At 44.8% G+C, this 25,417-nt stretch overlaps 1 protein-coding gene across 2 annotated transcripts; it reads right to left on the reverse strand.

Moving 5' to 3' along the window:
• Positions 1-496: 496 nt before the first annotated feature.
• LOC137541482 (keratin-3, type I cytoskeletal 51 kDa-like) lies at positions 497-25,171 on the reverse strand. Of its 2 annotated transcripts, none has more exons than XM_068262789.1 (8): positions 24,552-25,171; positions 21,727-21,809; positions 19,922-20,078; positions 19,658-19,819; positions 18,955-19,080; positions 18,291-18,505; positions 17,916-18,019; positions 497-566 (listed from the first exon to the last, which is right to left on the reverse strand). In XM_068262789.1, the coding sequence occupies exons 1-8, from the start codon at positions 25,095-25,097 to the stop codon at positions 553-555; spliced, it is 1,407 nt and encodes a 468-aa protein (XP_068118890.1). In that variant the 5' UTR covers positions 25,098-25,171; the 3' UTR covers positions 497-552. The 2 variants fall into 2 exon arrangements, with proteins under 2 accessions (XP_068118890.1, XP_068118889.1); XM_068262788.1 differs by lacking the exon at positions 497-566 and adding an exon at positions 13,867-14,427.
• Positions 25,172-25,417: the final 246 nt, after the last annotated feature.

Raw genomic sequence — 25,417 nt, forward strand, 5'->3', positions numbered from 1 at the left:
ATGCAGCAGATACAGAACATTGATGCATCGTTACGTTCTCCATTCAGCCTTTTCAATTCACTGCAGAGCAGGGGTGGATTAATATGAAACAGGGCCCTAGGCACGGTAGTATATTTGGCTCCTCCTTATGGTCCTTTTCTAATATGGGAAAAAGTCCAGAGGAAGTGGCAGTTGGGCCCCCTGACACCACTGGGCCCCAGGGACCTGCCTAGGTTGCCTTGTGGATTATCCTGCTGCAGAGCATGATGAGATGTCTAATGTACAGTAACCCCTAGCAACCATCTGGAACTGAATGCTAAGGGGTCATCTCCATGACTCTTTCCAATATGTCACTGAATAAGCTGCCATTTATGAGCTTGCTCCCCACCCAGTGCAACACAGCCCCAAAAGAGAAAAACAAGAGATAGGAAAATACAGATTTCTACATTGTTATGACAGGTTCTCATTTTGCTAGAGCAATTGAAATCTGTGGTAACTTCGCTTCTCTTTACATATCGGTTGGACTCTTTTTCTTCAATCACCGAGCTCCTCTTAGTCGTAATCCAGGTTGCTTTACCGGCGGGTTCCTAAACAGGAAAAGGATTGTTAGTCGGCGTGTGTGTTTAGCAGTGCAGGAAAAGCCCGGGTCTCGGTCTTGACAAAGCGGGGTGACACCCACAAAACTGGTGGACTTGTCCAGTCCACCCTGGCAAATTGCTGGTTCATTCCTTGCTCCTGATCCGCTCCTTGTCCCTAGTCCCTATCTCATACCTGGGACAAATATATATATATATATATATATATATATATATATATATATATATATATATATATATATATATATAAATATAAATATATATATATATATATATATATATATATATATACACACACACACTTTTATAGCACATTTATGCTACCTGCCAGCATCGTATCTATAGCAATAGCACTTTTCCATTAGCACTTAATATTGCAGTTTGCTATCTTTGCAGTATGTGGTTTTTCTATGATTGACACCAGTATTTTGCATTTAGTGTTGTTTGTTTATGGCATGGTTTGCACTTTTTTGTATACTGCTCTTTGCATCTGTCTGAACCCGGGTTCATACACTGACACACAGGCCCATATGCAATTACCGTATTTTTCGGACTACAAGACACACTTTTTCTTCCCCAAAAGTGGGGGGAAAAGTCAGTGTGTCTTATAGTGTGAATAGTAAACTTGGACCAGCACCTGTTTGTCCTCCATCCTGTGTCCTCCGTCCGTGTTGTCCATTCTCTGCCACGTGCGTTCTCAATGTGGTGTCTGCCCCCTTTCTATGTCCCCATCTGGATTCCTATGTCTATACTAATGCTGCACCCAATCACTTTGTACTGTGTGGGGGTCCTGTGTGTAGCGTCCGCCGTTGTCCCCATGTCTGGACTGCTGTGTCCATACTCACGCTGCAGCCACTTTGTACTGCCCGGTGTCCCCTGTGTGCAGCGTCGTCCTTGTCCCCGTGTCTTGCGTCCCTATGCCCGGACTCCTGTGCCTGTACTCCCCCCAACCACGCAGCTCTGATGATAAGGAAGTAAGCAAGAGACATCTACCAATCAGACAGGGGGCGCTGCCCCAGACCGTCAATCACTGCCGTTCATTGCTCATGCTCCCTTTTTGATAGGTAGCGATGGTCTCATCGGCGGGACCAAGGGGAGTGCGCTGATTGGCTCCAATGGTGGAGCCTTCGTCCCACCCTCCAGACTACGTTCAAGGGAGAGAGAGAAGGGAGCAGGAACGGCAATGATTGGCAGTCCAGGGAAACGACCCCCTGTCTGATTGGTAGATGGCTCCTCTGCTTACTTCCTTTTCATCGAAGCGTGGCTGCGGCGAGTACAGGCACAGGAGTCCCGGCATGGGGACGTAAGACACGCAGACAAGGACGACGCTGCACACAGGGGACACCGGGCACAGTACAAAGTGGCTGCATTGTGAGTATGGACACAGGAGTCCGGGCATGGGGACGTCAGACACGCGGACAAGCAGGACGCTGCACACAGGGGACACCGGGCACAGTACAAAGTGACTGCATTGTGAGTATGGACACCGGAGTCCAGGCATGGGGACGTAAGACACGCGGACAAGGACGATGCTGCACACGGGACACTGGATACAGTACAAAGTGGCTGCAGCCTGAGTGTGGAAACAGGAGTCCGGGCACGGGGGACACAGGGAAAAGGAGAGGAAACTGCACACAGGGACAGGGGACATCAGTTGCAGTATAAGTATGGACACAGGAGTCCGGATGTGGTCGGATATAGGAAGGACAGAGGAAAACGGAGGACAACAGAGGACACGGGGACACTGAACACAGGGACAGGGGACATCAGTTGCAGTATAAGTATGGACACAGGAGTCCGGATGTGGTCGGATATAGGAAGGACAGAGGAAAACGGAGGACAACAGAGCACATGGGGACACTGAACACAGGCAAATCCACACAATCTCCATAAGGAACTCGACCCTCTGCGGATTCTTATCCAACGATTACATTTATTGAAGTGTTACGGCAAGTATACACAGCATGTCACTACTAGCACAACGTTTCGGGCAAGGTGCCCTTTCTCAAGTGAACACAGGGACAGGGGACACCAGAGGAGACAGGGGGACAGAGGGGACAGAGCATGACATAGGGCAACTCCAGGGGACACAGTGGAACACCAGAGGATGACATAGGGGGAAACAAGAAGCACAAAGAAGGCTCAATGGGAACATAATAGTTGGGGAAAGATCCATAAGACACCCCTGCACTATAGAGGCACCAGGTTTAGTATATTTTTTCCCCCTAGTTTTTGAAATCTAAACCTAGGTGCGTCTTATAGTCTGGAAACTCTTATATTCCAAAAAATATGGTAACTCTTGTCTTTAATAACGTTTCTGAGCTGTTTCTAGAGTTATCACCATGGTGATGAGGCGTGTAGTATTCAGGAAACATTTTTCCTCAGGCAAACCTAAAGTTAACTCTTCTGTCTTTTAGTTAAGGAGAGATCTCTAAAGTTAACGTTTCAATCCTTAAAGGAGTCATCAGGCAACGGAAAGTAAAATGAGTGGTACTTACCGGGGGCTTCCTCCAGCTCCAAGCTCCCAGGATGTCCCTCACCGCAGCTCTCCCCGCAGCCGTTCGCCGCAGCTCAGACCCGGTCCCCAGCGATGATGTCAGAACGACCTCCAGGCCGCTCTGTACTGCGCCTGCGTGAGTGGCGCTGTCAATCACCAACACGTGGGCCGGAGCGGACTGCGCATAGTTGTGTCTCAAATCAATACAGAATTCTAGGCTGGGTTGTGTTACAGAGGAGATAGTCAGATGTTTATGAATGCCAGACTGAAGAGGTGGGTTTTCAGTTTAGACTTAAATGCTTCCAGGGATGGAGCTGTCCTGATTGGGTGTGGCAGGGAGTTCCAAAGTGTAGGGGCAGCATGACAAAAGGCTCTGTCTCCAAAGTTTTGAGGTGGACTCTGGGGGTGACCAAGGTGTTACGTCCTTTTGATCTAAGATTGTGGGGGTGTGATGCAGTTGCAACAAGGCCTTCAGGTATCCAGGGCCCAGATTGTGTAAGGATTTGAATGTCAGTAAGCCAATCTTAAACAAAATTCTCCTTTTTATCGGTAGCCAGTAGAGTGAGCTCAGGGTTGGGGTTATGTGGCAATGGTGTGGTTGGCTCGTTAACAGCCTTGCGGCGGCATTCTGTACTAATTGCAGGCGGCGTATGTCTTTCTTATGCAGGCCAGTATAGAGGACATTGCAGAAGTCCAACCTTGATATGATAAAGGCATGAACTAGGGTTGGAAGATCTTCTAAAGAAATGAGGTTTTTAATCCTTGCAATATTCTCTAGGTGAAAGAAGTAATGTTTCACAACAGCTGAGATTTGATTCCTGAAGCTTAATTTCCCATCAATCAGTACTCCCAGGCTGCGCACACAGTCTGAGTTGTCGAGGTCCGAACTCCCTATCGTTAGCGGTGTTGGTTGAGACTGGGGCTGCTTTGCTGTTGGGCCCTGACACTCGATAACAAGAACCTCAGTTTTGTCAGCATTACGTTTTAGCCAATTATTATTCATCCATTCCTGAAGCTCAGCGAAACATGCGTTTATTTGTGGAGTAGGGTCTGTGACGCCAGGTTTGAATGACAAATATAGCTGGGTGTCATCAGCATAGCAATGATATGTCAAGCCATGTTTTTGTATGATTTCTCCAAGTGGCAGCATATATATGGTGAAAAGTAAAGGGGATAATATTGCGCCCTGAGGTACACCGTATTTTAGTGATACAGGGTTGGGGAGGAAGGGCCCTAAGGCTACCCTTTGTGTTCTGCCAGCCAGGAAGGAGTTGAACCACCGGAGAACAATGCCATCTATGCCACAGTACTCTTGTAGTCTGTTGAGCAAGATTTCATGATCGACTGTGTCAAAAGCCGCTGAGAGGTCGAGCAAAATCAGGATGGAACATTGACCCTTGTCTCTTGCCATGAGAAGATCATTGCAAATCTGGGTGAGGGCTGTTTCACAGCTGTGATATTTCCTGAAGCCAGATTGAAGAGGGTCAAGGATGCTGTTTCTGGAGAGCATGGCTTCAAGTTGGAGGTAGACAGCCTTTTCAATAGCTTTTCCCAGGAAGGGAAGGTTTGAGACAGGTCTGTAGCTGTTTAGAGCGTCTTGGTCTAAGGATGGTTTCTTGAGTAGTGGCCTGACAATTGCTTCTTTCAGACAAGAGGGAAATCACCCGTCTTGTAAGGAACCGTTAACTGTGGAATGCTGGTGTAAATAGTTCAGGGCATTTCAACATGAACTTAGTGGGGCCAGGGTCCAGATCGCAGGTAGTTGGGCGAAGGTTTGAGAGGATATCCAAGATGTCTTTTTCAGTGATTCCCTTGAAATCAGACCATGGTGGTAGGCTATTTTTGCATCCGTTATATGGCTTTGCATGGGTTTCTGGGGCTGTGAATTGAATTGCAGATCGTATGGAGGAGACTTTGTCTGAGAAGAAGTGGGCAAATTTCTCGCACAGTTCCTGTGAAGGTCTGATGCTGGATTTCCTGCAAGATGGATTGCAGAGATAGTCAACCGTGCGGAAAAGTTGGGCAGGTCTGTTGCCTGCATTTGCAATTTTGTGAGACAGGAATAAGGACTTATTTTTGTTAATCATCGTTTGACATTTTTTCAGGTGAGCAATTAGGGAAAGTTTGTCATCAGGGGACTGATGTTTGCGCCACCTTTGTTCCAGTCTGCGTCCCTGTTTCTTTAGTTCCTTTATAGAGTTGTCAAACCAGCGAGCGTGATGTAATGGTGCGGAACGTTTAATCTTTAAGGAAGCTATGGCGTCAAAAGCGGCTGAGACATCGTGGTTATATTTAAGGACCATGGATTCAAGACCTAAGTAGTGATCTGTCAGTCCGTCTAGATTGAGGCTGTTCTGAAGGTGTTGGGGTGACAAACCTTTCAAGGAGTGATATTTTATTAGTTCTTTCACTTGGTGTTTTGTAGCTGGAGCTGTAAAGGAGAAGTGGACAGTGTGGTGGTCTGACCAAACTACTGGATCAATTTCCACATTGGATACTAGGAGTTCTGAATGGAAAATGAGGTCCAAAGCGTGTCCTTTTTAGTGGGTAGGAAGGTTGATGGCTTGAGAGAAGCCCAGTTCATTCATGGAGAGAAGTAGCTCAGTTCCTCATTGGGAAGAGTGTGTATCGACCCATGCGTTAAAGTCTCTCAGAATTATCCACCTAGGGTGTTTCAGTGTTATGCAAGATACAAGGTCTTCTATTTCCTTGAGAAAAGCTGAGCCAGCATCAGGGGGTCGGTAGACAAGGAGTATGTTTATTTTTTTCTCAGCTGAGAGTTGGGCTGCCAGACATTCAGAAGAGTGGGTGGGGGCTACAGCGAGGGGTTTAATGTTCAAACTGGTCTTAAAGCACAGAGTTAATCCTCCTCCTTTGCAGTTTTGCCTTTCGCAGTGTAACACTGAGTAATTGTCTGGTACCGCAGCCGCGAGAGGTCGCTCGGGGACCGGGACGGACCTGCGGCGAACGGCTGCGGGGAGAGCTGCGGCGAGGGACATCCTGGGAGCTTGGAGCTGGAGGAAGCCCCCAGTAAATACCACTCATTTTACTTTCCGATGCCTGATGACTCCTTTAAAGCGGGATTGTCACCATAAAAATCAAATTTCAACAGCAACTGGTCTGAGTGTATTAAGTGATAAAGATGCTAATCCTGCATTCAAAACTTGAAAAACTTTTCCTGCTGTTATGGTTTGGGGTTATCACATACTTTAGGAGCACTGGCCCTTTAGTAGTCAGTGCCAAACAGTTGAATGCTGGGGGTTCTTTTTATCTATAATATATTCCTCCTCTTCCATATACTTCCCAGGCTAGCCTATCTGAAACATGATCCTCTGCTCACTTGTGTTTACAAGCAAGGCTGAGGTGACTCAGCAATTGGAGAAGAAAAGAAAAAAAAGACAGTGCAGTTCCTAGTATACACCTCAGTGGGAGTGTCTGAAGACTCTGGGAAGAGGGCAGCTAATGAATACACAATGAGCAAAAGAAGGGAGAGGGGGGGGGGGGGGGGGGGCAAGAGTCAGGGAGGACATGATGTCAGTGTTAGCTTAGCAAGATGGCCACTGCCTGGAATAGGATTTTCTGCTTTTCCTTTATAAAAATTACAGGAATTATTACGTGGACAATGTAGCACCCAAATTAATTTTATTTCCATTTCTTCTCACAAATAGTGCTTTCTTTTAGTGATATTTGATTGCTGCTGCTATTTTTATTTTACATTAATTAAAAAAGACCAACAATTCGTAAAAAAAAAAAAATAGATAAGTTAATTGGCTTCTCCCTTAATTGCCCCTAGACTACGGTACATACACTACACAATACATGCATAGACTTGTGACTATCGCAGGGATTAGATTGTGAGATCCCCTGAGGGACAGTTAGTGACAAAGCAATATACTCTGTACAGCGCTGCAGAATATGTCAGTGCTGTATAAAGACTAAAACACTTGATTAACCACATAACGACCGCCCCCAGCCGATGGGCGGCGGCAAAGTCTGGGCCCAAACGACCGCAATACGCCCATCGGCGGGGGCGGCTGCGGGAGTGGCTATGCGGCGATCGCGTCATTCGTGACGCGATCAGCCGCCGGGGACTGGCTCCGCCCCCCGTTCGCCGTAACCCGCCGGCCGTTCGGAAGCGCCGGCGGGTTACTGGCATCCGGATCGCCGCTGCAACAGTGTATAATAGGCTTTGTAATGTATACAAAGCCTATTATACTGGCTGCCTCCTGCCCTGGTGGTCCCAGTGTCCGAGGGACCACCAGGGCAGGCTGCAGCCACCCTAGTCTGCACCAAACACACTGATTTCCCCCCCCCCTGCCCCCTGATCGCCCACAGCACCCCTCAGACCCCCCCCTGCCCACCCCCCAGACCACTGTTTGCACCCAGTCACCCTCCTAATCACCCATCAATCACTCCCTGTCACTATCTGTCAACGCTATTTTTTTTTTAAGTCCCTAATCTGCCCCCTACTCCCTCCTGATCACCCCCCCACCCCTCAGATTCTCCCCAGACCCCCCCCAGACCCCCCCCCCCCCCGTGTACTGTATGCATCTATCCCCCCTGATCACCTGTCAATCACCTGTCAATCACCTGTCAATCACCTGTCAATCACCCGTCAATCACCCCCTGTCACTGCCACCCATCAATCAGCCCCTGATCTGCCCCTTGCGGGCAATCTGATCACCCCCCCACACCAATAGATCGCCCGCAGATCCGACATCAGATCACCTCCCAAATCCATTGTTTACATCTATTCTCTCCTCTAAACACCCACTAATTACCCATCAATCACCCCCTATCACCACCTGTCACTGTTACCCATCAGATTAGACCCTAATCTGCCCCTTGCGGGCACCCAATCACCTGCCCACACGCTCAGATTGCCCTCAGACCCCCCCCTTATCAATTCGCCCGTGCAATATTTACATCTGTTCTCCCCTGTAATAACCCACTGATTACCTGTCAATCACCCATCAATCACCCCCTGTCACTGCCACCCATCAATCACCCCCTGTCACTGCCACCCATCAATCAGCCCCTAACCTGCCCCTTGCGGGCAATCTGATCACCCACCCACACCAATAGATCGCCCGCAGATCCGACATCAGATCACCTCCCAAATCCATTGTTTACATCTATTCTCTCCTCTAAACACCCACTAATTACCCATCAATCACCCCCTATCACCACCTGTCACTGTTACCCATCAGATTAGACCCTAATCTGCCCCTTGCGGGCACCCAATCACCTGCCCACACGCTCAGATTGCCCTCAGACCCCCCCCTTATCAATTCGCCCGTGCAATATTTACATCTGTTCTCCCCTGTAATAACCCACTGATTACCTGTCAATCACCCATCAATCACCCCCTGTCACTGCCACCCATCAATCACCCCCTGTCACTGCCACCCATCAATCAGCCCCTAACCTGCCCCTTGCGGGCAATCTGATCACCCACCCACACCAATAGATCGCCCGCAGATCCGACATCAGATCACCTCCCAAATCCATTGTTTACATCTATTCTCTCCTCTAAACACCCACTAATTACCCATCAATCACCCCCTATCACCACCTGTCACTGTTACCCATCAGATTAGACCCTAATCTGCCCCTTGCGGGCACCCAATCACCCGCCCACACCTCAGAACGCCCTCAGACCCCAGCCCTGATCACCTCGCCAGTGCATTGCTTGCATCTATTTCCCCCCTCTAATCACACCTTGAGACACCCATCAATCACCTCCTGTCACCCCCTAGCACACCTACCCATCAGATCAGGCCCTAATTTGCCCCGTGTGGGCTCCTGATCACTCGGCCAAACCCTCAGATCCCCCTCAGACCCCCTTCCGATCACCTCCCCAGTGCATTGATTGCATCTATTTTCCCCTCTAACCGCCCCCTGAGACACCCATCAATCACCTCCTGTCACCCCCCTAGCACTCCTATCCATCAGATCAGGCCCAATACATCCTGTCATCTAAGAGGCCACCCTGCTTATGACCGATTCCACAAAATTTGCCCCCTCATAGACCACCTGTCATCAAAATTTGCAGATGCTTATACCCCTGAACAGTCATTTTGAGAAATTTGGTTTCCAGACTACTCACAGTTTTGGGCCCGTAAAATGCCAGGGCAGTATAGGAACCCCACAAGTGACCCCATTTTAGAAAGAAGACACCCCAAGGTATTCTGTTAGGTGTATGATGAGTTCATAGAATATTTTATTTTTTGTCAAAAGTTAGCGGAAATTGGATTGTTATTGTTTTTTTCACAAAGTGTCATTTTTCACTAACTTGTGAGAAAAAATAAAATCTTCTATGAACTCACCATACCCCTAACGGAATACCTTGGGGTGTCTTCTTTCTAAAATGGGGTCACTTGTGGGGTTCCTATACTGCCCTGGCATTTTAGGGGCCCTAAACCGTGAGGAGTAGTCTAGAAAACAAATGCCTCAAAATGACCTGTGAATAGGACGTTGGGCCCCTTAGCGCACCTAGGCTGCAAAAAAGTGTCACACATGTGGTATCGCCATACTCAGGAGAAGTAGTATAATGTGTTTTGTGGTGTATTTTTACACATACCCATGCTGGGTGGGAGAAATCTCTCTGTAAATGGACAATTGTGTGTAAAAAAAATCAAAAATGTGTCATTTACAGAGATATTTCTCCCACCCAGCATGGTTATATGTAAAAATACACCACAAAACACATTATACTACTTCTTCTGAGTACGGCGATACCACATGTGTGACACTTTTTTGCAGCCTAACTGTGCTAAGGGGCCCAAAGTCCAATGAGTACCTTTAGGATTTCACAGGTCATTTTGAGACATTTGGGTTCAAGACTACTCCTCACGGTTTAGGGCCCCTAAAATGCCAGGGCAGTATAGGAACCCCACAAGTGACCCCATTTTAGAAAGAAGACACCCCAAGGTATTCTTTTAGGTGTATGATGAGTTCATAGAAGATTTTATTTTTTGTCACAAGTTAGCGGAAATTGATATGTATTGTTTTTTTTTTCACAAAGTGTCATTTTCCGCTAACTTGTGACAAAAAAAAAATCTTCTATGAACTCACCATACTCCTAACAGAATACCTTGGGGTGTCTTCTTTCTAAAATGGGGTCACTTGTGGGGTTCCTATACTGCCCTGGCATTTTAGGGGCCCTAAACCGTGAGGAGTAGTCTAGAATCCAAATGCCTCAAAATGACCTGTGAATAGGACGTTAGGCCCCTTAGCGCACCTAGGTTGCAAAAAAGTGTCACACATGTGGTATCGCCGTACTCAGAAGAAGTAGTATAATGTGTTTTGGGGTGTATTTTTATACATACCCATGCTGGGTGGGAGAAATCTCTCTGTAAATGGACAATTGTGTGTAAAAAAAATCAAATAATTGTCATTTACAGAGATATTTCTCCCACCCAGCATGGGTATGTGTAAAAATACACCCCAAAACACATTATACTACTTCTCCTGAGTACGGCGGTACCACATGTGTGGCACTTTTTTGCACCCTAAGTGCGCTAAGGGGCCCAAAGTCCAATGAGTACCTTTAGGATTTCACAGGTCATTTTGCCACATTTGGTTTCAAGACTACTCCTCACGGTTTAGGGCCCCTAAAATGCCAGGGCAGTATAGGAACCCCACAAATGACTCCATTTTAGAAAGAAGACACCCCAAGGTATTCCGTTAGGAGAATGGCGAGTTCATAGAAGATTTTATTTTTTGTCACAAGTTAGCGGAAAATGACACTTTGTGAAAAAAAACAATTACAATCAATTTCCGCTAACTTGTGACAAAAAAAAAAATCTTCTATGAACTCACCATACATCTAACGGAATACCTTGGGGTGTCTTCTTTCTAAAATGGGGTAATTTGTGGGGTTCCTATACTGTCCTGGCATTTTAGGGGCCCTAAACCGTGAGGAGTAGTCTTGAAACGAAATTTCTCAAAATGACCTGTGAAATCCTAAAGGTACTCATTGGACTTTGGGCCCCTTAGCGCAGTTAGGGTGCAAAAAAGTGCCACACATGTGGTATCGCCGTACTCAGGAGAAGTAGTATAATGTGTTTTGGGGTGTATTTTTCCACATACCCATGCTGAGTGGGAGAAATATCTCTATAAATAGACAATTGTGTGTAAAAAAAATAAAAAAATTGTCATTTACGGAGATATTTCTCCCACCCAGCATGTGTATGTGTAAAAATACACCCCAAAACACATTATACTACTTTTCCTGAGTACGGCAATACCACATGTGTGGCACTTTTTTGCGGCCTAACTGCGCTAAGGGGCCCAAAGTCCAATGAGCATCTTTAGGCTTTACAGGGGTGCTTACAATTAGGCACCCCCCAAATGCCAGGACAGTAAACACACCCCACAAATGACCCCATTCTGGAAAGTAGACACTTCAAGGTATTCAGAGAGGAGCATAGTGAGTCCGTGGCAGATTTCATTTTTTTTTGTCGCAAGTTAGAAGAAATGGAAACTTTTTTTTTTTTTTTTTTTTGTCACAAACTGTCATTTTCCGCTAACTTGTGACAAAAAATAAAATCTTCTATGAACTCACCATGCCTCTCACTGAATACTTTGGGATGTCTTCTTTCCAAAATGGGGTCATTTGGGGGGTATTTGTACTATCCTGGAATTTTAGCCCCTCATGAAACATGACAGGTGCGCAGAAAAGTCAGAGATGCTTGAAAATGGGAAAATTCACTTTTGGCACCATAGTTTGTAAACGCTATAACTTTTACCCAATCCAATAAATATACACTGAATGTTTTTTTTTTTATCAAAGACATGTAGCAGAATAACTTTCGCGCTCAAATGTATAGGAAATTTTACTTTATTTGAAAAATGTCAGCACAGAAAGTTAAAAAAGTCATTTTTTTGACAAAATTCATGTCTTTTTTGATGAATATAATAAAAAGTAAAACTCGCAGCAGCAATCAAATAGCATCAAAAGAAAGCTGTATTAGTGACAAGAAAAGGAGGTAAAATTCATTTAGGTGGTAGGTTTTATGACCGAGCAATAAACCGTGAAAGCTGCAGTGGTCTGAATGGAGAAAAAGGCTCTGGTCCTTAAGGGGCGAAAAGACTGTGGTCCCGAAGTGGTTAATAAAATAAACAGCCTGCCAGCACCGATCGTTGACTGGCAGGCTGATGGCTGGGATATGCTGCTTACACTGACGAGCGCTTGCGCTCTTTCCTTGCGAGATGACGCATATATGTGTTGCGGTGGAACAACAGAGCCTTGGACCCGCTGCGATTCCAGCCATAGTAGGGTGGTGATGGAGTAGGGTTTCTCTGTCCATAACCCTGAGCAAAATGTTAGTAAAGCCATAGGCAGCATGGCAATGTGCAAGTGATGCCCTGATATTGCTTCAACCCTTAGGATAGAATGTGCTGTTGCTCTTATGAAAAAGTGGGATATATTTTTATTTACTTTTTTTTGTTTTTGGTAAACTGCCCTGGCATTTTTTTTCTATATGTTGTTGAAATAACACCTGGATCATTTTAATCATGGTGTTCAATGTTCTACTTTAAAGCGGATCTCCAGCCTGTAATTTTAAAATCCAGCAGGGTTCCTGCAAAAGAAAGTTATAGTTACCTGTGCTGCCTTCTCCCTCGAAGCCGCCCCGAAGACCCCTAATCACCGAACTTCCGGCATGTGGCTCCAATTTGGCGAAGAAAAACGCTAAGATGTTTACTGGAGTAAACATCTTGGCATTTTTCTCTGGGTATGGAGGGGAGGCAACTATAACTTTCTTTTACAGGAAGGCAGCGGGATTTTAACCTCTTGAACCCCAGAGGTTTATACCTCTCTAGTGACCAGGCCATTTTTTTACAATTTGGCACTTCACAATTTAATGGTTTATTGCTCGGTCGTACAACTTAGCACCCAAATGAATTTTACCTCCTTTTCTTCTCAGCAATAGAGCTTTCTTTTGGTGATATCTAATTGCTGCTGCAATTTGTAGTTTTTTTGTTTTTTTATTAACCTCCCTGGCGGTATGATTCCTTCTGATTTTATGGTCTAAAAGCGGTACAATTTTTTTCATGTGCTTTTAGACCCTAAAAGCATGAAAAAATCATACCACGAGAGAGTCTGCAGCAGCCCCAGCACTTACTCACCTCATGGGCTCCAGCGCTGCAGTTTTCCCTCCGACCTCCGGGTGGCACTGTAACCCTAAAGTGAGATTGCCGTCTGTCGTCATGACCACAGACGGCAATCTCACCAGGGGGAAGCAGAGCCTCGGAGGATAGGAAGAAGAATGGGGGCCGATGTTGGGATCCCCCGGGAGGTGGCTTGAAATGCCCGCTGCGCGCATTACTCTGCATAGAACCTCTGGCGGCTACCCCGAGTGTAGGTCGGGGTTACCGCTTTGAGCTGCAGTTTTCTGCCCCGACTGTAGCTCGGTGTTACTGCCAAGGAAGTTAATTAAAAAAGAGCAACATTTTTGCTTCTCTCTTATCCACCCCGCTATAGTGCAGAACGCTATAGCGGGCGGGAACACGAAGAAAGCTTTGCGTAGCCCGGGGCGCACAGGCGCAGTTGCCGTCGACTTACAAGTCGATGGTAACGAAACTTGCTGGCGGCGGGTACAATGGAGGATCGTGCAGGACCGGCACGGGACAGGACAGCTGCTGGGGCCTTGGGGAAGCCCCAGGTAAGTGAAACTGTTTGTTTTTCAGCAATATTCAGTTCCGCTATTTTAAAAAAGAAATGCTGGATGGACGATATTGTTAATGGGAACACATGGCTTTTTTTAATCAAAGGAAGAGAGACTGGTATGACTTGCATAAGAAGAATTTATTGTGTGAATATTAGAGAGGAAGAAACAAGAATGCAGAATGTGCAGATGGCACCGGAGAGAGCAACTCAACGACATACAGAAATCAAATCCACCTGAAAAGTCATGCAGCAGCTACGGAGCATCCATGTCGCAGCTCTAGATGGTGGAATATACAACCGCTCTTAGTTACGTTCTCCATTCAGCCTTTTCAGTTCAACATTGCAGAGCATGATGGGATGTCTAATGTACCGTAACCTCAGCAACCATCTGAAATCAGACTGGATGCTAAGTTGTCATCTCCATGACTCTTTCCAATATGTCACTGAATAAGCTGCCATTTATGAGCTTGCTCCCCACCAAGTGCAACACAGCCCCACAACAAGAGAAAAACAAGAGTTAAGAAAATACAGATTTCTACATTGTTATGACAGGTTTTCATTTTGCTTGAGCAGTTGAAGTCTGTGGTAACATCGCTTCTCTTTATATATCGGTTGGACTCTTTTTCTTCAATCACCGAGCTCCTCTTAGTCCTCATCCAGGTTGCTTTACCGGCGGGTTCCTAAACAGGAAATGGATTGTTAGTTGGAGTGTGTGTTTAGCAGTGCAGGAAAAGGCGGAGTATGGATCAATTGTATGGAGAATCATACAGCTAATGTGCATTATTATTATTTATTTATTTATATAGCGCCAACATATTCCGCAGCGCTTTACAAAGCACAGTGAGACATCAGGGGGAACATGGGTACAACCAAAAAATGTACAGCAGAGTCTCAAGCAGCACAAATATTGCAACAGAAATAGTAAACATTAGGAGGATGTCCCTGCTCTTGCGAGCTGACAATCTAAAGGGTAGTGGGAGACACACTACATAAGGAGACATACGGGGTGGGGGTGGGGGGATGAGGCAGTGAGCCTTTGCCTCTGATTACATTGTGAACAGATAAGTAAACAGGGGCTAAAAAATGTTATAAGCTTGTCTGAAGAGGTGTGTTTTAAGAGTGCGTTTGAAGATGTCCAGGTTTAGCGCATGACGTACAGGCTGTGGAAGAGAGTTCCTGATGAGGGGTGATGCTCGTGTAAAGTCCTGGATGCAAGCATGAGAGGAGGTGATCAGCTTAGAGGCCAGGAGAATTTCTTGGGGGAGCGAAGGTTACGGGAGGGACAATATCTAGAGATTAGTGAGGAGATGTATGGAGGGGACAACTCATGAAGGGCTTTGTATGTTAGAGTCAGGAGTTTGAACTGGATCCCTGGGTAATGGGCAGCCAGTGGAGGGAACGGCACAGTGGGGCTGCATCAGAGGAGCTTGTGGATGATCTGGCTTGCAGAGCCAGATCATCCACAAGGCAATCTAGGAAGGTGCATAGGGCCTGGTGAATGTCAAGGGGCCTGGCTGACCACACCCACACAAAATTGTACCAAAAAGCCAAATGCCCAGAAGAGGTAGGCCAGAGGTGCTATTTGGCTTAGGGCCCCATGCCATCTTAATTTGTTCCTGATCTCTAGCAATGCACAAAGAGGGGCACACATTTATTCTGCGTCTTTCTAGCTCCTTTTATTTAGAGCTGATTTCTTTGATGTATGGCCATGAAAACACAACCTGACCCATAACTCATTTTTAATGTTCCTCCTTCCTAACTTTTTATTTAGGTTAAGAAGGAATACCTCTACACCAACGTAGCATGACCTGTCATATCTGCATGCACTTTGTAGACAGGTGAGATTTACTATCAACATCTCGGATCATTAGGGAAAAAAGGATACTTCCCCTCAGGGAATATCTACTGGAATCCTGGGAATCTTGCAGGGGTCTATCTGGGTAATATAGAGCCTGTGACAAACACTGAAATTGCACCCCTCCGTCTCCGGTCAGAGCCCCCTTCCCCTTTAAAAACAGCATCCTTTCTTGTGGACATGTGTTATGGTTGCCAGTGCTTTTTAGCTCGGGATATTGCAGAAGTTACCTTTTTGGAAACATCTCTTCTTATTTCCACTCTGTCCTCTTTTCTAACACTAAGCCAAGTGCGCCCTACATACATAAGTTAAGTAGCCATGTTCCCCAGAAAACAGGAATAATCCAATCTGAAGTCTGAGTGACAGGGAGGCACAGGGGCAGGCGTGGCAGAGTGTGCAGCACAGGAGCAGGCATGCCGCCCATGGCTGGAGCCATGCCTGCACCCCTCTAGATACGACTCTGTAATCTTGTTGGGATCAGTTTTGGTGGGAGAAGCATGACAAAGGGTTCTGGTTTCAAAGGCTTAGAGGTGGATGATTATTATATGATGCTGGTGAAGAAGTGAAAACTAAAGGGTGTTCATAAAATGTTTTTCAGGCTATACAGTGAAGGCTTATTTGTATTTCCATTTTGTTAAATATAGTCATTTGTTGTTCCCCACAGTCAACCAGTTAACAGTGTATTAAAGGTGACATTATTTGTGTTAGTTTTACAGCTTTGCGTATACTTTTTGTTGAGTTTTGTTGATCTATATAGTGCTGAAAGTGTATATACTCATACTATAGTGTTCTACACTGTATGTCAGTAACTGCACCTCAAGTGGTGCTCACAGTCTAATCCGTACCATAGTCCATGATTGTCTTGTGATCCTAATGTAGTCAGGTAGGATAACTATATAGGCAGGGCCGAATTTAAGCCAAGGCCACATAGGTCATGGCCTAGGGCACCACAGGGGTAAGGGCGGGTGGGCAGGAGGCTGGAGAGGTGCAGTGGGACGTGGTACTCTTCTGCCAGCTGCCTGTGGCAGTGCCCTGTGCTGTTTCCCTGTGTACATCTGGCAGTCAGGAGAACTTCGGCAGTGCCGTTGATGAGAAGCAGCGCAGGTAAGGCAATGATGCCTGTCACTCCGCTCCCCTAGTCCAACTCCACCTTTGGCCTCTCTCTCCCCTTATAACAATGGTTAATTTGCATATATTCAGCAGTGGTGCCTGGGAGACCTCTCGAGCTCACTCTAACCTGAATTATCGCAAATTCTTTCTGTTTTAGGAAAGCAAACTTTTGTTTTTCCCTTATAACTATGATTGGATCAGTCACTCACCTCTCCTCGCCTCCAGAGAAGCATCTGGCTATGTATAGGGGGGAAGAGAAGCATATGGCTACCTATGGTTGGGGGAGAAGCGTTTGGCTAACTTTAGGGGAAGGAGGGGGAGAAACATCTGGCTACCTATAGGGGAGGGGGATAAGCATCTGGCTACCTATAGGGGAAGAAGGAGAAGCATCTGGCTACAAATAGGGGAGGAAGGAGAAGCATCTGGCTACTTGTACTTAACCTCCTTAGCGGTAACCCCGAGCTGAGCTCGGGGTAAGCCGCCGCGGAGGATATCTCAGCCCCTGGTGGGGCGATTCCTATTCTGTAAATTGCTGTACGCGCAGCCAGCACTTTGCTAGCTGCGCGTCCAGCTCGATCGCCACCGCACGTAGCGGCGGAAGAGGGCCCCCGCCAGAGCCCTGCGCAGCCCGGACCAATCAGTCCCGGGCAGCGCAAAGGGCTGGATCGGATGGGGCTGACGTCAGGACGTCGGCTGACGTCCATGACGTCATTCCGATCGTCGCCATGGCGACAGGAGAAGCCAAACAGGAGATTGCGTTCTATACGCGATCTCCTGTTTACTTTTGTGGCCGGCGGCAATCGGACTAGAGGGACACATGCGCCCTCTAGTGGTGTTTTATGTAGCTACCACTCAGGTAGCTACATGAAACAAAAACAAAAAATTAAAAAAAAAGTGCAATGCAGCCTCCTTGACGGAAAAATTGAACCGCCAAGGAGGTTAAAGGGAAGGGAGGCTTGGTTGAGATGCTGTTGAAATGGGGGCGGCTGGTGACAGTTAGCCTTGGGCAGTAAAAAGTACAAACCAGCCCTGTATATAAGTCATAAGGATTTGAGAGAAAGGCTTTTATTGTATGTTATATAGTACTGGTATGGAATATGGAATGGTACTGGTATGGGTATGGAATAATGGTATGGAAGTAAAGATTAAGGTTCTGTATTTATTATAAAAGCTATCATTTATTTAAAGTTGAAGAATAATTACCTGAAGAGCTTCCGTATCCTGATCCTCTTGCCGCTGCCGCAGTTGATCCCGTATCTTTTGTCGTGCTCGTTTGCCCGCCTGCTGCTGCTGTGCCACCAATGGAGCTGCAGTTTTGAAAGCAAAATTAGTTGATTAGTAGGGATGGCAATGCTAAGGAGAATTCAAGAAGAAGCATGTGATCAGTTTGACTTCCTGGTTAAACACATGATCATGACCATTTCGGCCCACTTTGTATTTGAGCTTGACACTTCTGATGCAGACTGAGGCATGTTGAGGTGTTAGGAGCAACGAAACAAGCCTCATTTCTGCCACCCCTTGGAAGGTCCCACGTCTGGCAATATTAGGAAAATTGCAGTTGGGTAATGCATTTCTTACCTTCCACCATCCAGGAGTTTCTGGTATTGTGCAATTTCAGCCTCCAGTTTTGTTTTGATGTCCAGCAGTTCTGTGTATTCCGATGTCTGGCACTCGATTTCATCTCTGATCTGGGACAGCTGCTCTTCAATGGAGGCAATCTGGGCCTGGATGTGAGAGAGCTTCATGCAGAAGCTACCTTCTGTTTGTGCCAGAGTCTCGTCCAAAGATTTTTTCTGTCAGTAAAGAAATAGGCATGTATAAGTCTGCTCTACACTCTTTAAAACTTTAATGACATTGCTGGGGTTGACCCTTAAAAAATAGAACTTGAGTGAATAGAACGTAATTAATAAAATTGCTCATTATTTATTTATTTATTTCTTACAATATTACAAAAATGTAATTATTTAGTCAGTTAGGTTTTTTTCTCCCTTTTCCTCGCCCTTATTTATATTCTGAAATGTATCATCATTTAGCCTAGGCTAAACACTGGGGAGGGACAGGGCTACAGACCAATATACGGCAATATATAGATATAAGAAGTGTTTCTGATGTTGAAACCAAAATATTTAACATAACGGGTATCCTGAATAATTTACTGCATTCTACTATACGTTACACACATCCTTTTGTTAGGCTAATATAGGCTAATATATGCCTTCCTTTATGCCTTTTCATTTCTTACCATGGCGAGTTGTGACTGAAGCTCGATCTCCAAGGCTTGAAGGGTCTTCCTCAGTTCAGAAATCTCACTCTTGCTGGTCTGTACTTGTTCTACTCCAACTGTAATTTCTTTCTTCAAACCTTCACTCTAGAATGGAAATATACATTAAGTTAGTCACCATGAAACCCATTACAAGAGGCACAATTTTTTATGTCCAAAAATCCACTATACTTCTCCTAAGTTTGCTTTGCTACTCACAGTAGCCCTTTGAGACCCTACATCCTTTGCAAAACTTTTTTTGGAGGCCAGGATTCTGAAGACCTCCAACTGTCATAGGAGCTACAAAAGGTGTAAGAGAACACTGCTGCACAATAGAATAGTTATGTAAGATTGCAAGACCAAAAGAAAACAATTTCCATTAGGTCCTGAGGCCCATATAAGCTCATAAACAGACCTTGATTTTCATAATTTCATTTTAAGATGCCCAAACATACCACCTTTTCATCATCAGTATTTATTGTTATGTAAGCTTAGTGAAGGATGCAGTGTCAGTCCCCTTAAGCTAAACAGACTAGCGTTAGTACATATATACATCTTTCTGGAGATATAAAGGTTTTAATAAACTAGCTAGGTGAATACTTAGCTAGGAGAAGCATTTCTGTTTGCTTAATTTTCAGTTCACTGGAAACTAATATAACATACATAGCATAAAGGGTTAGCTTACCCTCTTCCTGAACTGTTCTTCAGCCTCCCTGCGGTTCTTCTCAGCCAAAGCCTCATACTGTTGTCGCATGTCATTCAGTGACTTCAACAGATCATTGCCTGGAGCAGCGTCCATTTCTACCTTGACATCTCCCACGGTTGTTTCATGAGATCCTTTTATGTCCTAAAGATTTAATGAAAAGAAATATGTTTTATCGATGGTACATCACTGATGCCAATAAACACTGATGGAGAATTTCTGAGGTTTCTTAGGCCTAGTTCTTACGTCTTCATGGTTTTTCTTGAGGAGGGTCAGCTCTTCAGTGAGGCTTTCCAGTTGGTTTTCCATGTCAGATTTGGTTAGGGTTAGGTCATCCATCACCCTGCGTAGGCCATTAATATCAGCTTCCACGCTGTGGCGGAGAGCAAGCTCATTCTCATACCTGGTAAAAGAAGACAAAAAGGTTAAATACCTTGTAACATAAATAAAGTTCATTGTGTAGGATCTACAATGTTACACTATGGTACATTTGAATTAAAACGTTTTGATCAGAACAATACTACTTAAAGGGAACCTGTACTGAGTAAAATGATTTAAAATAAACACATGAGGTAACTTCAAATGAACATTACATAGTTACCTTGCCATCAGTTCCTCTCAGAAGTTCACCATTTTCTTCTGACAATAATCCCTTCCAGTTCTGACAACATTTTGTCAGAACTGAAATATATCAGTTGCTGTCAGTTATTTATCAGTTGCTGTCAGTTATAGCTGAGAGGACAACTGATATGCCAAGTAATGTCTAGGTTTCCCTATGGCTCAAGTGGGCGATATTACAGTTTATCAGTGTGCTGACCAGAAAGCTGTTATGGGGTAATGGCCATTTTCAAAATGGAGGACGGAGAATTCCCTTGATCACAGTGGACAAACAGGACGCTGGAAAGGAGAAAGAGATTGAGGAATAGACTACATGGGAGGTAAGTATGACTTGTGTATGTTTATTTTGACTTTTAATTTTTAGTTCAGGTTTTCTTTAACCCTCCCTTCTTCCTTAAATTACTTTTTTCCCTTAAGGCTCATACACACGCCTGACTGCAGCCAACGGGGGGTCCGTCAGCACCTCCCGCTGGGCGGATTTTCAGCAGACAGTACAGCGTGTGTACAGTCTGTCGGTGGACTGACAAGGCTGTTTCTGAATGATCCGCTGTGCTGCAGTAAGGCGTGTGCACGAGCCTTTGAGCCTTTAGCCTCACTCTCCTCCAAAAGTAAATGAACTGAAGTTAGAAAAGTGAATAAAGTGTTTAAATAGTATAAAATCCCTGATATGTAACATGGTCACATAATTCCTTTGTCTTCTGTGTTTTGGAGGCCTAACTGGCAATCTCCTTCTTATTAGAGCCATATCTCTGGAAAGGTCTCTAAGGCTCTGGCCTTGGGTGGCTTCTGTCTGAAAAAAAAGGGGGGGGGGGAGCTTGACATGGAAAAGGGGTTGCTGAATATGGAAGAGAAGACTGCAAATGGAAAAGAGAGGATACAAATGAGGAGCAACACATGGAAGAAGAGAGATGCTGTTGAAGGGTTTTATACTTAAAAGAGAGGGACTACTGTACATTGATCTTTACACACAGAAGAGGGGGTTGCCCAAGGAATGGGAATGGTCATGTAGCACATGGATAGAGGCCAGCAAAAAAGTAGGCCTAGGGGAAGAAAAAGTATAAATCCAGTATTGTCTCTGATACCCTAGAAGATGCAGTTTATGTTCATAAGAATCAAAGGATAAAACATGTAATCTCAGTATTTCTGACCATGGCAGATTTCTGTAACTACCGATCTCCTTGGATTCTCTTCAACAACACTTTGTAAAGTCTATCTGGAATGGTGAACCCTCCCCCCCCATGTACCCACCAACAAGTTATCGTGCGGAATGGTGAACCCCCCCATGTACCCATCAACAAGTTATCGTGCGGAATGGTGAACCCCCCCCCCATGTACCCACCAACAAGTTATCGTGCGGAATGGTGAACCCCCCCCCCCCCATGTACCCACCAACAAGTTATCGTGCTACCATGACTTGAGGGACTTAAACTTACTTCATTTTGAAGTCATCTGCTGCCAACCTGGCATTGTCGATCTGCAAGACTAAGCTGGCATTGTCATTGGTGGCTTTGACAATCTATAAAAATCAAAACAGCATCATAAATCATTTGTTTTAACAACAGTAGTAACAATGTTTACAGTCTTACCTACTAAATGGAAATGTTTTGATTTGAACATACATGGCCTGACAATGGTTTGTTAAATATTTTCCATCAATTGGCATGCATTTCCAGTTGGAATGTTTTAAGTGATCCAGCAAACCTGAACTTTAACTTTTTTTTTTTACAAAGTATTTCTTCAAATGCAAAGTGCTGTAAAGTTTTATTAAAGAGAAGATGAAAAACGATCTCCTAGGAGAAAACTCAGGAGAAAACGTTAAATGCATATGGGCCTTTGTGCATACACATTTGCCCCAATCCCCCTTTCCTGTGTCATGCTGAAACATAGTGGGAGATTCTTAAAGGCTCATAAGTTAGTATTGTGAATGCAGTCTCATGCAGGCGAAAATGCTGCATGCAACTGTAATCACACAACTACCAATTCACATACCTTTGAGTAGATGAGATAAAAAAAAGTTAGCATATTTAATTTATGCAGTCCAAATTTGCAGGATCACTTACAACAGTGGTCCTCAAACTAAGGCCCGCGGGCCAAATGCGGCCCGCCAAGGCTTTTTCATTAGCCCCCAAAGACAAAATGTATAACTTATAGATGCGGCCCACTGTACCTGTTAATATTGGTGGCTTGCATATAGAATAGCAGTGCTGGCACCACCCACCCATATACTATAGAAGCCAGTGAGAAGTCATTCGCTGGCTTCCAATCCAATTCCGCATCAGGTGACACTGCTGTCCAACTGGATGGCAGGTTATCACCTGGGTATGCTTCACTGTCTGGGGCACAAAGACGTTCTTTGGCCGCCACATGACTGAATGGCTTCTGCTGGAAGTTCTCGTCCGGGCATGATTGAGGGAATCAATACCTAAATTCAATGTAATGCTTTTCAACATCATTTTATGTATGTTTCGGCCCCCCCAGCAATCTGAAGTATGTCGACCCGGCCCTTGACCAAAAAAGTATGGGGACCCCAACTTACAAGATCCCTGTTTAAGCTGCTTGTAGAGCCCACTGGAGGTGCCTTAGTCAATAGCCCATAGTCTCTAGAAGGGAAATCTGGCTTAATTCTATAAAAGTCTAGGACTGAATTCTTGAGATGTGGCTCTGGATTGCCGGTCAGTCAGATAACAGCTAATTGTCTCCATGTGCCCCTTTAGTTACATATTTAGCATCACAGGGAGCCAACAAGAAACATAAAGAGAATAATATGGATTCTGTCGCCATCTCTGTTTTATTATAATATTGCCCAATTCACTCTGGGCTGACTTGCATTCCTAAATACTGGAAGATGCACTACTGTACTTAGGCTGAAATAAGGCCGAAACCAACCAGAAGAGCAACAGTACTCTGAATCATACACAATCCAGAGGCATAACTAGGGATTATGGGGCCCCGAAGCAGAATTTTGAAGGGGCCCTCAGACTTAGGCACTCTTGGGCAACCCCACCTGCCCCTATCCAAGAGGATATGAACTGACTGGGCAATATGCATTCCTATGCAAGTTACACTGCAAATAGTTTATGGGCACCGAAGTAAAGTCAGAGGGTGAAGAAACACAGGGAAATTAATAGTTAATGCATCAATTACCACTTGGGCCCAATATGCCCCAGAGGCCCATAGTAATTGCTACAGCTGCTATGGCTATTGCTGCACCCTGGCGTACAACAACCATGCAGCCAGTTAAGTCACAGCACTGAACCTTCACACTCATTTTTGGTCATTGGTTCTGAATGTGTTACAGTACAATATCAGTATACCAGCCAAAAAAATGAAAATTTTTGTTCATGGGAATAAAAATGGCGCCCTCCATTTACCTCTCACTAAATGTTTCTCGAAGTGCTTAGAGCTGTAATTAAACAATACAACAAGCATGTGTTCATGGAGGGTAAAACCTCATTGTAAAATCAATTTTAGAGCAGAGACTGGTTCTCTTTTAATGTAGGATACCTTGAAGTTCACAGAGCTGTAAAAAAAACCAATGCCATTAAATGGAAGGTAAAACTTCACCGTTAAAGCAATTTTAGAGTGTAGACTGGTTCTCTTTCAGTACAGGTTTTTATGAAGCACACAGAACAGAGCTGTAGTAAAACGATGTAATTAAATGACACAGCAAACATATGTTCCTGGAGGGTAAAACTGCACCACCAAAGCAATTTTAGACTAAAGACTGGTCCTCTTTCATTGTAGGTTATAGCAGTCACAATTTAATTGAAATCACTTTTTAACAGCATTATCAATCTAATTCAGTTTTGACGACATAGCATGCCAGCTTGAGCACTGCTTATCCCTTGATTTTAATTATAGTATAATAGATGTTTAAGTAGTATAGTTAGCTGCTTCTAATAATATGTTCTAATAGAGCTGGCATTTTGTTTTTGCTGTCTGTGTCTGTTCTTCCTACTTCCTGTCCTGGTAAGCAACAACAGGAAGTGTGGAGAAATACTTCAAACAGAACTGACTTGGTATAGATTTACATCTCACGTATTTTGGTATGACCAAGAACAGAAATTGAGGGGGAACAATTACACAGACAGAAGAAAAAAGACAAAAACTCGGATATAACTAAATCGGAGGTAAAACAGCTTTAGATCTGTGTACTGCTCACACATTATTCTATTATTGTACGCATGTTTTATGAATAGTTTTTCATTTTAACCTAAGCTATTTTATAGTAAGAGTACACTACTTAAAACCAACTTACTGAGGTTTTCAGCTCTTCAATGGTGGTGAAGTACTTGGAGTAGTCTTTTGATTCTCCTGTGGTAGTAGTACCTCTTTGCTTCTCATAAAATTCTTTGATCTTCTTTTCAAGGTCAGCATTGGCTTCTTCCAGCTTTCTGACTTGGTCCAAGTAGTTTGCCAAACGGTCGTTGAGGTTCTGCATGGTCTGCTTCTCATTGGCGGTGAAAATGTTGTCACCACCACCAAAGTTTCCTCCAAAACCAAAGCCAGCATCTTGGCCACCTCCAAAACCAAATCCGCCACCTCCCTGACTGAAACTGGCTCCCTGGCCAGAACCAGCTCCCTGACCGTAACCAGCTCCCTGACCGAAACCAGCCATCTGGCCGAAACCAGCCACCTGGCCGAAACCAGCTCCCTGACTGAAACCAGCTCCCTGACCAATACCACCTACTCCACACTGAGCAGCATAGTTACCACCACCAGCACCACCACCATAGCCTGATTGAGAATAGTTTCCACTATATGACTGTGAGGATGACTGCTGTTGTCTAATAGAGTAAGACATGTTCAAGCAAAAGGACAGCCTATCCAGAGGAAGAAAAGAGTAGTTCCAGTGGAAAGCGTGCGATAGCTAGACACTGCCAATCCTTTATATACGAGATTCCAAGGGTGTGTCATGACTGAATGTAAATGCTTTCCAATTCTTGCCAATACTCCTTGGATCAATTATCATTATTAATCTGATTGCATCATTCTAACCGCTGATCTTCTCACCCTTCTGTTGTTTGCAATGTTAGCATGGTTTTTGGGTGGAGTACACAGAATTGTCCCTCAATCAGAACATAAAGAAAGACAGTGTATTCTTAATAATCTTATTCTCCTCAG

This window comes from Hyperolius riggenbachi, chromosome 12, assembly GCF_040937935.1.
Source record: "Hyperolius riggenbachi isolate aHypRig1 chromosome 12, aHypRig1.pri, whole genome shotgun sequence".
Lineage (NCBI taxonomy): Eukaryota > Metazoa > Chordata > Amphibia > Anura > Hyperoliidae > Hyperolius > Hyperolius riggenbachi.

Bases quoted from the DNA above. Each gene is read 5' to 3' on its own strand.
- LOC137541482 (XM_068262789.1), bottom strand. From the start codon at position 25,097: ATGTCTTACTCTATTAGACAACAGCAGTCATCCTCACAGTCATATAGT. The intron at 20,079-21,726 runs GTAAGTTTAAGT...TTCTTTTACCAG, and splicing joins GCAGATGACTTCAAAATGAA to GTATGAGAATGAGCTTGCTC. The intron at 19,081-19,657 runs GTAAGCTAACCC...TTTCCATTCTAG, and splicing joins AAGAACAGTTCAGGAAGAGG to AGTGAAGGTTTGAAGAAAGA.